This window comes from Urocitellus parryii, chromosome 9 (genome assembly GCF_045843805.1).
Source record: "Urocitellus parryii isolate mUroPar1 chromosome 9, mUroPar1.hap1, whole genome shotgun sequence".
Lineage (NCBI taxonomy): Eukaryota > Metazoa > Chordata > Mammalia > Rodentia > Sciuridae > Urocitellus > Urocitellus parryii.
This window is the reverse complement of record NC_135539.1, coordinates 33,386,736-33,400,607: the sequence shown is the minus strand read 5'-3', so window position 1 is coordinate 33,400,607 and position 13,872 is coordinate 33,386,736. Positions and strand designations below refer to the sequence as shown.

General features: G+C 41.4%; 2 protein-coding genes across 2 annotated transcripts in view; both read left to right on the top strand.

Annotated features, from left to right (window-relative positions):
- The window catches only part of Pms2 (PMS1 homolog 2, mismatch repair system component), a 33,238-nt gene extending 31,440 nt beyond the window's left edge, over positions 1-1,798 (top strand). Inside the window, exon 15 of the mRNA XM_026404172.2 lies at positions 249-1,798. Coding sequence (XP_026259957.2) covers positions 249-392 — 144 coding nt within the window. The 3' untranslated portion in view covers positions 393-1,798. The remainder of the gene's footprint in view (positions 1-248) is intronic.
- Positions 1,799-3,711: 1,913 nt separating this feature from the next.
- The window catches only part of Rsph10b (radial spoke head 10 homolog B), a 45,694-nt gene continuing 35,533 nt past the window's right edge, over positions 3,712-13,872 (top strand). The window contains exons 1-3 of the mRNA XM_026404217.2: positions 3,712-3,965; positions 7,652-7,727; positions 12,790-12,858. Of these exons, the coding sequence (XP_026260002.1) occupies positions 3,712-3,965; positions 7,652-7,727; positions 12,790-12,858 (399 nt within the window). The remainder of the gene's footprint in view (positions 3,966-7,651; positions 7,728-12,789; positions 12,859-13,872) is intronic.

The window sequence follows — 13,872 nt, the reverse complement described above, 5'->3', positions numbered from 1 at the left end:
AAGGTGAGGGTGGCTGGAGCAGACAGAATGGAGCTGCTGAGAGTGGTTGGATTCTGGATGGGTTGGGTTGGTGTCTCAAGGAGAGGTGGTGCTGCCATGCTGGAACTTCCCTAGACCCACCAAAAGGCAGAGGGCTGAGATAGCAGAAGGGGGCATCTTTGGGGGAAGTTTATTGTAGAGAAGAGTGCTTCTGAAGAGTATTGTAACAGAGACCAGTAAAACTCTAAACCATTGTGTCTTGTACTCAGGTGATGATTGGCACCGCTCTTAACACAAGCGAGATGAAGAAGCTCATTACCCACATGGGTGAGATGGACCACCCCTGGAACTGTCCCCATGGAAGGCCAACCATGAGGCACATTGCCAATCTGGATGTCATTTCTCAGAACTGACACTTGTCATTTTCTTTGTAGATTTTATTGTAGATTTTTGTGTTTTGAAAGACAGGGTCTTAAGTAACACTTTTTTGTTTCAGAATTAACCTGCTACTTTAAAAAAAAATGTACCAGATCCACTTAAAAATGATCTTAAGCCAGGTGTTGGTGATGTGCTCCTGTTGTCCCAACTACTCAGGAAGCTGAGGCAGGAGATTGCTTGAGCCTAGGAGTTCCAACCCAACCTAGAAAACAAATTGAGACCCTGTCTAAAAAAAAAAAAAAAAAAAAGACTTGAGAATCTTTCAAACCATGTGGAGCATTGCTTGCAAATTTTTTTTTGTTCTGCATTTGAATGTATATGTGTATACAGGCAAGAACTTATTTTACAAAAATAAGAATACTTTGGAAGTTACCTAGGCCTCAGTTCGGCTGGAGGTGTTTTAGTCTGCAGCTTTCCACCCTCAGTGTTCATTAAATTCATTTTGGTTGAAATTCATTAGCTTAAGATTATGGTTCTTTTGGGTTAGTTATTCTCAACCCTAATGCATATTAAATTTAAAAAAGAACTAATCACAAAAATGCAAAGAGAATTCTCTGCTTGGCTAAAACACATGACTGGATGAAGATGGTGTTGCTATTTTTAAGTGCTCCCAGTGCAGCAAGCGTTTGGAAACTGCTGTTCTAGGCAGAGGGAAAGAAAAGATTTTGATATTTCTGTACCTTCATACTGTGATTTGGTTTCCTTGGGATGTGAACTGCAGGTGTTTCCTTCATGGGCTCTCCCCATTTGAACTGTTGCCAAAATGGAAGTAAAAATGCCTTTTTTTTTTTTTTTTTTACTTTTACTATGGATTCCAAATGGTGGTAGGGGTACAGTGATGACAAGTATGAGCAACGCACTGCCACCCCTTTCCCCAGAGAGTGGCTTCTTAGGAGAGCAGACCTCCAAAGTCTAGCATTCCTCAGATGTAACCAGACAGTAGTCATTTCATTCACTGTGCCAAGCTGTATACTGGTTGTGTTTCTGCATGATCTCATTTAATATCCACAAGAACTCTACAAATTGGGAATTGCTTTAGGCATTATGATGCCCCACCGAGATGACTGGGTCCTAATCCTCAGAGTGTGGGATGTCATCTTGCATGGCAAAAGGAACTCTGCAGAGTTTTTAAGTTAGATTAGCCTGTACTGTCTAGGGGGCCCAGTCTCTCACAGGAGACCAGAGTAGAGACCACCCTCCCAGCTCCAGCTGGTCAGGGAGATGCAGTGTTGCTGATTTTGAAGATGGAAGAAGGCTACGCTAGCTAAGGCATCACTAAAAGCTGAAAAAAAGACAAGAAAATGAATTCTTCCCTGGAACCTCCAGAAAGACCAGCCCTCGAGGACTAACTTATAGAACTGTAAGATAATAAACTTATTGTTTTAAGCCACTGTGTTTGTGGTGATTTGTTTAAAAAGGCAGCAATGGAAAACTGATGCCTGTAGTGAAGAAACCTGTGGAGAAGCCAAGAAGTCGTGCAGGGCATTTACCAAAGCCAGGAAAACTCAGGCCAAATGCATCCAGCTCCAGCACTTTTTCCTCCTGCCTTAAGGACCAGAATGGGCTGCTCAACGGATTTGCAGTGGCGGCCCCTTTAAGGGGGAGGGGCCTAGTGTGTGGCAACATGGTTGCCCCGGAGACGCGACGCTTGCCCCTGCGCCACTTCTGGGTGTGCCGCGCCATGGGCGTCTGAGCAGTGAGCACCTGGGGACCCCTGCGTACCGTGATAGTGTAAGGACCTGGCCTGCTGTTTCCTCAGCCTCCTAGGATCTTAGCATGTGCTTGATGGGCGAGGGACCTGAGGCAGGGCAGAGCAACGCTGGGCCCAAGGCTCAGAAAATGGGGATTGCAACTGAAGCTGCTGCTTAAGCCTAGGACAGAGGGGCTTTAATAGAAAACTCTGAGAAATGAAGTTAATTTGTAGTTTGAATTTCACTGATAAAGGACAGTAGGCCTGTAAAGATCCGGATGAGAGCAGTTGGGGTTGGACTGCTGAGGATGGTTTTGCTGAGGCAATAATTGGGGTCCGGGAAAGAGCAATGTGGGTTTTGAAGGCAGAAGCCTGGAGGTGGGATTGAACTGGCCAAGTGGGGTCCAGAGGATGCCATCAGATAGAGTCCCTCACATTGTAGAATGCATGAGCAGAGGCCTGACTCCCAGGACATGTCTGTGTGTCCTTACTAGTGCACTAGGATGTTTCTGGTGGGGCCAGTTTGGGAGGGTAATGAAAACTATGGCTTTGGAACCCAGCCCTTGTCAGCCTTGAAATTTTGGACATATTCTTGGCATATATTTTCTCCTCTGGTCTGTAAGAGGTGATATTGTTATAGGGAGTAGGTAGCCGGGGATTTCAAGTTCAAAAAAGGAAAAGTAACTATTTAAAATAATCACTTCATTTATCGACTGCTCTGTATCCTGTAAGAGATTTTTCTGTGCATCATTTAATCTTTGTGGTGAGACAAGTTATTGTTATTTCTTTTTGATATCCAAGAGAAGGAAATTAAGCAACTTACTTAAAGTCACAGAGCTGATAAAGTGAGATGCAGGGCCTACCCCAACTCTTTTTTTTTTTTTTTTAAAGAGAGAGTGAGAGAATTTTTTTTAATATTTATTTTTTAGTTCTCGGCGGACACAACATCTTTGTTGGTATGTGGTGCTGAGGATCGAACCCGGGCCGCACGCATGCCAGGCGAGCGCGCTACCGCTGAGCCACATCTCCAGCCCATACCCCAACTCTTGAACGCTTCACAATGCTCACATTAGGAGAGGGGCTCTTAACGTATGATTTGACAGCATGTAAGATCTTAGGGGCTAGGTAGTCATTTTTAAAAATGTTACACATGGATGCAATATTTTTATTTTATTTACTTTTATGTGGTTCTGAGAATCGAGCCCAGTGCCTTACACGTGGGAGGCTCTACTGCTGAGCCACACTCCAGCCACCAGGTAGTCATTTTTGCATATAGGATTATTCTTATTGCGGTACTAATAGAAAAATAAAGCATGTTAGCTGGGGTTCCAGTGCTAAAAATTTCAGGAACCACCAGTGTGATGTTGAGATTGTATTTTTTTTTTATTAAAAAAAACCTGGTGATACTTGTAATTATTTTCTCAGGTTTTAGGAGAATGATAATGATACTGTTATAAGGCTAAGTTTTTATAAGTGAGACTTCCAAGTATTTAGAGGCATAATTTTTATTTTTCAGATAAAACTCATCAGGCTTTAAAACAGACAGCTATCAACTGAAGGACCCATTGGATATTTATATATAAACTCTAGGACTTCCAAAGGCAATGGTGAAAGAAAAGAAAAAAGCAGACAAAAAAGGAGATAAGTCAGCCCATTCTCCCTCTTCTGGCTCAGAGTTTCCAGAGTTTTCCAAGCAAGATGGCAGTGCTCTTAGGCAAGAACCGCCCCCAAGTGGCATCCAGGCACTGGAATTGCCACTTAAGGAACCATTACCCAAAAGAGAGTCTAAAGCTCTTCAACAGAGTGAAGATGCCACTCAGTATGAAGAACCCATTCTGACTAAACTCATAGTGGAAAGGTGACTTTCACAGGGCGGGGCAGGATTGAATGCTGTGAATCAGGTGTTTCTCAAAAGCGTGCTTCACTGCAAGCCTGTGAATCCTCATACATTTTTATGATCATCACATAATTGTCCCACCTCTGAAAACCACTCTTTAGGCTCTGTCTTTGTGTGATCTTTTTTGTGGTGCTGGATTTGCCCCATTGAGGTTTCTGGGGGCTGCGTTTTCCAGACTCCCTTTTGTATCACTTTTATGTCCTCTCTAGGCAATCTCTTCTCTCATTGTAGCTTTACCTAAAATCTCCCTGGATGACTGTATAAAACTACTTTCTTTAGTTCTGTTCTAGAATTTCAGATTCAAATTTTTTCTTATATATTTTTTATACCTTTATTTATTTATTTTTATGTGGTGCTGAGGATTGAACCCAGGGCCTCGCACATGCTGGGCAAGCACTCTACCGCTGAGCCTCAACCTCAGCCCCATCAGATTCAAATTTTTAACTTCCTCCAAACTCCCCTGTCCAGAAGTACAGACTGCAGGGCTTAAGATGAGTCCGGCTTTGAGCCTTGGCTCTGTGACATTGACCCCATCCATCCTAGAGTCTTGCTGAGCCTCAGGTCCTCAACTGGGGAATATGAGAATACCCACCTTAGCAGGTTGCTGGGAATGTCATTCTTTTTCTTTTAGTTGTAACTTTCTCTATTGTTCCCATTTCTGTAATGGCAACACAGTCTTCCACAATCTTCCTGGCCTGACACAGCAGAACTGTCCTCCCCATGCCTGTCACATTTCTTTTCCCTCCACTCCTCTCCTTAGTCATTTCCCTCGGCATAGACCTTATTCCTTCTTGTCAGAGTGATCTGACATTTCCTAGACTGCTTCCAGTGCCTCTCCTGAGGCCTCCTGTTTAGATTTACCTTCCTAATGCAGGGCTGTCTACATTTCTCCCTGTACTAGTTAACCACCACTGTGTAACAGATATCCCAAACTTGGCAGCTTGCAGCTACTTCATGTGGTTTCTGGGTTCAGGATTCCCACAGCTGAGGTCTCATGAGGTTGCAGTTGAGGTGTTGACCCTGGATGCTGTCATGTGAAAGCTTGAAAGCCTGCATATCTGCTTTCAAAGGAATTCACTCCTATGGCTGTTGACAGGAGGCCTGACCCCATTTCCTGATTACATGGTCCATTCTCTGTAGGGCCTCTGAGTCCCTGACATGGCACCTGGTTTTCCCTAGAGAGTGATCTAAAGGCAGAAGCTACGGTATATCTTCTATGACACATTCCAAGACCCAGTCTCAGAAATCACCCTCTTGCTCTCTACAATAGCCTAGTGGTCACATAGGTCAGTGGTATTCCATGTGGGTATGAATACAAGGTGAAAATCATGAGCTATGTGGAGGCTAGTCTCTAAATTCCTCTTCCTTACCATCTCTTGAGGTTTTTCCATTGAGTACAGAATGAAACCACTGAGCTCTACAGTCTGACCCTGGCCCACTTCACCCTTCCCTACCCAACAGGGAGGTCCACCTCAATTTCCTACTGATTCCATTTGGTTCTGTTTTTGCTTCTCCAACTGCCCTGGCTGGAGTGTTTTCCCTTGTTTCTGGGAACAGAAACAAATCCCACCTGCTCTTCAAGGGCCAAACTTTTCAGCACTTTTTTTGTTTATTGGTGCTGTGATTGAAACCTAGGGCCTTGTGCATGCTAAGCAAGTGCTCTGCCACTGAGCTATACCCCCAGCCCTTTGAAATTTAAAGTCCTTTAATCATAGTTACTATTTTCTGTTATGTATCACTTTACTTACTACTTTACATTACATGCATACATATGATGTATGTGTCATTGTAATTGGCTTATTCGCCCTCAGCTTCTCTGCCTGGTTGAATTCCTCAAGAGCTGAGATGTAACCAGAACTTTACATACCTGGCCTCAGGCCCGGTAGGTGCTCAGTCAAGATTCACAATCTGCATGATGCCAGCAGCTGTTTACTCTCCACTGTGTGCCCACTCCCAGCTATAGCTGAGCACTCTAGAGGGATATTAAAAAGTATTGAACATAGTCAGTGTAGGCAGTGTAGGATTGTGTTCTCTGGTGGGCTATTTTGAGAGAAGCTCAGAGCAGTGTGTACTGAGTTGGTTTGGGAAGGTGGGGCCTGCAATTACCTTGAGACAGGAGCCATAGGATAGAGTGTCCTGACACAGCAGGGGGAGGCTCCCAACCAGAGCTCCTGGATATATATGTGCTCTGGGAGCCAGGGAAGGTGTCCTTGATACCACCATATGGGGCTGTTAGGAACTCTTCCAAATCCTTTATATATTTTTTAAATTTATTGTTGTTAATTCCTGAAGCTATGTATGCATCTTATGACAAGTGAAATAATTCAATATATGATAAAAAGTTAATTGTCCCCTTCCACCCTATTCCAATTCTCCTCTTCCTACCACTCTTGTTAATTATGTTTTTTTTTTCTTTTTCTTTTTCTTTTTTTTTTTTTTTTTTTTTTGAGTTTTGTTTTGGGGATGGAACCCAGGGCCTTCTGTGTGCTGGGCAAGTGCTCTATCACTGAGCTACACCCCTCCTGCTCTCATTTATTACCATAAAGTCATTTGGATTTTATAGGTAAATAATCACATAATTTTCTATTTTATATTTCTTCAGCATTTACATCAGTTGTTTAAATTTCTTAACTTTTGCATTAACTAGAAATTCTAAAATGGGTATTGAATAATTGGTGGTAAAAGCTGGCATCTTGCTGGGCATAGTAGCACTCCTGTAGTCCCAGCGGCTTGAGAGGCAGAGGCAGGAGGATTGCAAGTTTGAGGCCAGCCTCAGCAATGGCAAGGTGCTAAGCAACTCAGTGAGATCCTATCTCTAAATAAAATACACACTAAGGCTGAGGGTATGGCTCAGTGGTAGAATGCCCCCGAGTTTAAAAAAAAAAGCAAAACAAACTGGAATCTTGTTCATGTTCCTGAATTGGAATTGTTTCTCATCTCTTAAAAATCATGCATGCTGTTATTTTTTCATTGGTCTATTATGTTTAAGTAGCTTTCTCATATTATGTTAGAATAATTTTTAGAAATAATTGGTAAAATTTATCAAATGTTTGGATTTTTTTTTTAGTTTGCTGATGTATTGAATTATGTTCATGAATTTTTCTGAAGTTTAATTTCCTTGGATTCTTGGAAGAAATCAAATTTGGTCACACCCATCACAGGCTCATTTGTTTTCTTCTCATTTATGCCAGGTGAACTGTGTGACAAATCACACATTATACTTTTGGTTCTGAACTAAAAATCTGGGCACTGTTCTTAAAACCTCCCTTTCCCAAAGCTATCTCATCAGCACACTCTGTTGTATCCATGTCCAGAATAGGTCTTTTTGCTTTTTAAATTTTAAACATTTTTATTATGGTAAAGTATACATAATATAAAATTTACAGTTTTGACCATATAAAGTGTATAATTCAATGGCATTAAGTACAGTTATGGTGTTTAAATTTCATTAAGAACAGTTACATCATCTGGCTCTATTTCCAGAACTTGTTCATCTTCCCAAATATCCATTTAACACTAAGTCCATGTCCCCCACTCCTCCCCAAGCCCCTGGTAACCTCTACTGTATATTTCAACTATACAATTTAACCCACTGTCATGTAGGTTTATTCACATCACTCATTACTTTGAGCTTTATTTCTTTGTAGCTATGAAGGAGAGAAAGTCCGAGGACTGTACGAAGGAGAAGGCTCTGCAGTCTTTCAAGGTGGTTGTACCTACCATGTGAGTCTCTGCTGGAACTTGCAGGGTGAGGAGGAAGGTGTGAGGTCATATGTTTTAATTTGCAAGGTTTCCCAAAGATCCATTGATTCTTCAAAAGGAATTGGAAATACTTCATGCTGATTTTAGCCTGAATCTATGCTACATTTTTAAGGTAAAAATGTGGCCTAAGGTAACTGAAATGGTCACTTTAGATTTTTTTTTCCCTCTGATTTTTATCTATTGTTCTAAGAATATCATTAAAGCAAAAACAGTTGTCCCTTGGTGATCATGGAGGATTGGTTCCAGATCCCCTCAGATACCCAAATCCTAGAATGCTCAGATCCCTTATATAAAATAGTATTTGTGTATATATATATATATATATATATATATATATACACACACACACACACATACATACACAGATACTTTAAATCATGTCTAGATGACTTACAATATGTAACATAAATGTTAGGTAAATGGATGTTATACTGTATCATTTAGGGAAGAGTGACAAGAAAAAAGATGTGTCTTTAGTACAGGTGCAACCACAGTAGGCCTGGCTACATAGTAGATGTCAGCATAGTAGATATCCATCTGAGGTCAGTTCCATTTACAGACTTAGAAGCCATGGACATAGAGGCCAATTGTGATGAAGAATAAAATCTCAGTATTTCCATCATTTTGCCATGAATGTTTTCCATTTGTCATGTTTCTATTAATGGATATATCATTATTTTTATGTGGCATATTACTTTCATTGGTAACATTTTGAATTTTCTTTTTCATTTGTGAATCTATTTCTGCATGGTTTTCTTTTTCTTTCTTTTGGTCCTGGGGATTTAACCTAAGGTTGCTTAACCACTGAGCTACATCCCCAGCCCTTTTTATTTTTTATTTTGAGACAGGGTCTTGCTAAGTTGCCAAGGCTGGCTTTGAACTTGTGATCTTCCTGCCTCAACCTCCTGAGTTACTGGGGTTATAGGTGTGCACCACCATGCTCAGCTTGCTGCATGGTTTTCATAAATGGTTTTACTGTGAAATATACATAGCATTATTTTAAGTGGACTGCCCAGTGGCATTAAGTACATTCATATTGTTATGCAACTATCATTATCACCCACCTCTTGATCTTTTTTGTCATTCCAAAATGACACTGAGACTGTACCCATTAAGCACTAAATTCCCATCCTCCTGTTGTTTTTTGATATTGTGTAGTGTTCTAATTTGCTAGTCATAACTAATTACATAGTTGTTGGATACTTTTGGAGAGCTTTTGCTTTTTTCCTTTGCAATAACATCACAATGAAGATATTTATCTAATATTCATTCACATGGTAATAGAAATGTGTGCTGGGGCTGGGGCTGGGGCTGTAACTCAGTGGCAGAGCACTTGCCTAGCATGGGTTCTATCCTCAGCACCACAAAAAAATGAACAAATAAAATAAATGTATGTTGTCCATCTACAACTATAAAAAAATTTTTTTAAATGTTACCAGACATTTAAAAAAACGTGTGCTTATTATAGGAGAACAAATTTCTGTAGCTGAGGCCAGAAAGTTTGAGTGTTAGTACCTTGATTTTTTTCCCCCTTAACATTTGTGTTTATTTTTCTTTGTCATAAAAGCTATTCAGGAGCACCTTTTTGTGACTGAATACTCTTCACTAAATGATTGCCCCCTCTGGCCTGTGTCTGCCTCCTGGCATCCACAGGGCTTCACTTATTTTGGTCAGGGTCTTCTCTTCTCTGCAGACTTTTTTTTTTTTTTTCTTTTGGTACTAGGGATTGAACCTAGGATGGCTTACCCACTGAGTCACATCTGAAGACCTTTTTTTGTATTTTATTTTGAGACAGGGTCTTGCCGAGTTGTTTAGGGCCTCACTAAGGCTGGCTTGGAACTCACAATCCTCCTGCTTCAGCCTTCTGAGGCGCTGGGATTACAGATGTCTCCACCACACCTGTCTCTGCAGGCCTTTTGCAGCATTGTTTATCTAGCAGTTCACACCCCTGCTCCATCCCTGCTTCAGCTCACACCTAGGGGCTATCTTAGACTAGACCTCTTTGCTGGGAGGAATAAGACTGCCCTTCTTTCCTTCTTTCTTTCTTTCTTTCCTTTCATTTTTTTGGTACCAGGGATTGAACCCAAGGATGCTTAATCACTCAGCCACATCCCCTGGCCCCCCATTTTTTTAATCATCTAGAAATGGTCTCGCTGAGTTGCCTAGGGCCTTGCTAAATTGCTAAAGCTGACTTTTAACTTTGATCTTCCTGCCTCAGCCTCTCCAGCTGCTGGGATTGTAGGCATGAGCCACTTTGCCCTTGACTGCCCTTTCTGTCCCAGGTGCTCTTAGTCTATTACTAGGTGTGTGCAAAGAGCATGGCTGCCTTCTGCTGTGGAAGCTGGCTTCCTTCCCTGTCCTTCCACTGAGGGGGGGAAGCAACACTCTCCATTTCCTCGGCCTGCACTGCCAGCTACTTGATTTGTAAACTTGCCATGTTTTCCCAAGACCCAAATGATTTTGACAAAAAGCAATCATTGCTGGATTTTCTTTAAATTGTTTTCTGTTTGTTTTTGTTTTTGAGATGGAGTCTCACTATGTTGCCCAGGCTGACCCCAAACTCCTGGGTTCAAATAATCCTCCTGCTGCAGCCTCCTGGATAGTTGGGACTACAGGTCAACAACCCAACTTTAAAAAAATAATTATTATTACTTGTGGGGCTAGAGAGTAAACCCAAGGCCTTTCACATGCTAGGCAAATGTTCTATCACTGAGCTATACTTAGCCCTAAAAAAAAAAAAAAAAAAAAAAAGTTTTTAGCAATGTGAGTTTCTAGTTAGATTTTTGCTCTTGGATTGGTTTAGGCCACCCCTATAAACATACTGAGAGCAGTGCAGTGACTTCCCCCTCTGTTTTGGTTTACATCAAGGTGGCTCATGTTTCATGCATCAATAGAGATTTTCAATTCCTAGAACATTGAATCCCTGAGGCCTGAGAGCGGTGTTACCATTAAGCTCTTTCCAGGTAAGGGATAGACCCAGAGACTCAGCCCCAGGCTTCAGGTGGGTGAGATCAGGCTTTGTCACATTTTCAGATCACAATTCCTAGTGTACATGTGTGTGTATGTGTGTAAAGATAGTGAAAGCCAGCATTCTAGAAAACAGCACCCTTAGTATGTGAATACGGGCTGATTATTTTTTAGTTTTTTAAAGTAAAAATGCTGGCTGGTGTGACACATTGAATTGATTCCATAGGACAAAACAGGATCATAGACTGCAGTATGACATTTCTGGGCTGCACTCCTGCCTGCCAGCCCTGTCTGTGGTGAGTTAACCTGGATTGATTCTGAAATGTATTCTTGCTGGCCAGGTTAGGGCATTAGTTCTCAAAGTGTGGTCCCTACTGCAGCACATGCATCACCTGGGAATGTTTTAGAAATGCACATTCTGGGGCTCCGCTCAGACCTGCTGAGAAGTGGAGTGGGAGCCCCAAGTGTGTCCAGCAATCTGCATTTTAACAAGCCTGCAGGTAACCCCCATTCATACATAGCAGCGTCTGAGTTCTGTTTTGTGCAGACACTCTTTGTTTAGGCTCCCTTCACCCACCTGGCCTCTGACTAGATGATTTTCAGCAGGGTCTGGGTGTAATTTTATCATTGTTTACTCTGATTGCACTTAGACATTCAGCTATGTTGTTTTTTGTGACTATTCTTATGTGTCAACATTAGACTATACTAGCAGTGCTATAGCTGGCCTGCCATGTTCATGGGGTCTGCATCCACATATTTAGTCAACCACAGATGGAAAGTATTCTGGAAAAAAATTGTGTCTGTATTGAGCAAGTATAGATATTTTTTCTTGTCATTGTTTCCTAAGTAATAGAGTTTAATAGCTGGTCACTTAGCATTTACATTGCATTAGGTATTACCAGTAATCTAGAGATTATTTAAAATATATAGAAGGGGGTTGAGACATAGTTCAGTGGTTGAGCTCAGCTTAGTATGCATGAGGCCCTGGGTTTAATCCTTAGCACCAAGTAAATAAAATGTATAGAGGGTGTGGTTAGATCACATGTACATACTCTATAATTTTATATGAAGGACTTTGGTCCTGGTGTTACCAAAAGCTTGGTTTTTGTCCACAGTGCCAATATAATAATGAAGACAAGGTTTTGAGGAAAAAAAGGAAAATAAAGTTTTATTTCTCTGCTAGTAAAGGAGAAACACAGAGGACTTTTGTTCTTGAAGTTGTGAATCTCCCCCTCAGGGGAAACTGAGGGTTTTTAAAGAGGTAATTTAAAGGTTCCATTCTAGGTGTGCCCTGTCAGGGATTATAATCTACTTTTGGCCCTGAGAGGTAGCTGTGTCTTAGATCATCTTGTCCAGGTCAGTCTCAAGGTGTGAATTACTTTATTCCTCTAGTGTGTGTACTCAAAGACAGATAATGTGATCTAGGATGGGAAAAAGGATAATCTTATTTTCCCTTAGGGAGGGGAAAGAGGGAGAAGAAGAAAGGAAAAAAACCCTCAGTTTTAATAAAAGCTGCAGTGGCAGAGCTGCAAGGTCACAAGAACCAAACCCCCATGGATACTGAGGGACAGTATATGTACACATATATGTGGCTCAGGACACACATTGGTGATTCCCAGTAAAGGAAAACGGGCAAGAGCATAAAATTTATGAATGTAATAAAGTCTGATATTCAGATGATGGTTGTAATTGTCTACCTAGTTAAAATAATTTTTTAAAAATTTTAAAATTTTTGGTGATAAAACCAAAAATTTTGAATTGTTTTGAACTATACTGTTTTCTAGCAACTTACACAGGACACTCAGATTGCCTGGTGTACATTTTAGAGAACTGGGTATTTGGGGATCCCTCTTTAGATCCCTTTTAGGACAGGGTGGACCCCCATGCCATGCTGGCTCAGACTCCGGCTCTCATGTTGCTGCTGTTGCTGCTGTGATGCCGGCATGTTCCTACAGGGAGAGAGTGACAAGGCTCCACTCTAAGTAACTGTGCCTGTGGTAGTAGGTGCTTAAAACCAAGTTTCATTCTGAGGGTTTGCTGTTATTTTGTTTTGAAGGGTATGTTTTCAGAAGGATTCATGCATGGACAAGGGACTTACATTTGGGCTGACGGATTGAAGTATGAGGTAAAGCATATGATAATTACAGTTCTAAAGTGCAATTATGAAATTTCATGATCATGCCCCCACAACTAGACATATTATTTTCATAAAGTAATTTAGCACAGATTTAAAACAATACACAGAATCAAAGGGTAGAGTAACTTAGTGACTGCATGGTGCCAGGAATTGTTGTAACTGGTTCTGTTTGTAGCTCTAGAGGTATTTTATGTGTTCTTTTCATGTACAGAACACATATGTATTTATTCCCCCCTACTTTTTACAAATACAGAGTTTATTATACATTCTCTTCTATGACTTTATTTTTTAGTGAGCAAACAATATCCAGACAACTAGGTATATTTTTACTGGCTACATGTATTCCATTATCTGGATTTTACTTAACCCAACTTGCCAGGTTGTGGGGGAATATGTGTTTTTAAATTGACTGCTAGGACAGATTTGTTCTCCAAGACAGTGTGCCAGTTCCAACTCCCACCCACAAAGTGTGAGTGCTCAAACTGCTGTTCTAAAAATCTCCATTTCAGAGCTACTAACACAGTGGTGTTTATAAATGGTAATGAAGACATTTAAAATACAGGCATGTGATGCACTTATTCAAATAAGAGCTAATCAAGGACAGAAACAGTCATATTTAGGCAGGAGCTGAATAGTGGGAGGCAGGCTGCAGAGGTGCAAGGAGAGCAAAGGAGGGGTTCAACCTTATTGGTCTGGGGCCAGCTTTTCTGGGGTTCTCCATTCCTACACGACATCCACCTCTAGTTCGTGGCCAACATTCAAGATTTTTGATTCAAATGGCAATTTGGCATGGAGACCCCTCTGCTTCATTGCCTCTGGAAATTCTCAGGGGTTAAGGACTCCTCCTTCCAGGCACAGATCCCTGCATCAGCCCAGTCAGATGTCTTTGTGGGTGGGGTTGGGGCTCTCACTAGAGTTCCTCAGGCAGGGAGACCAGGCGGTAGCATCTGGCTAGTGGCCAATCAGGCAGCACTGTGTTCTCTCCTCGCTGATGGCAACATC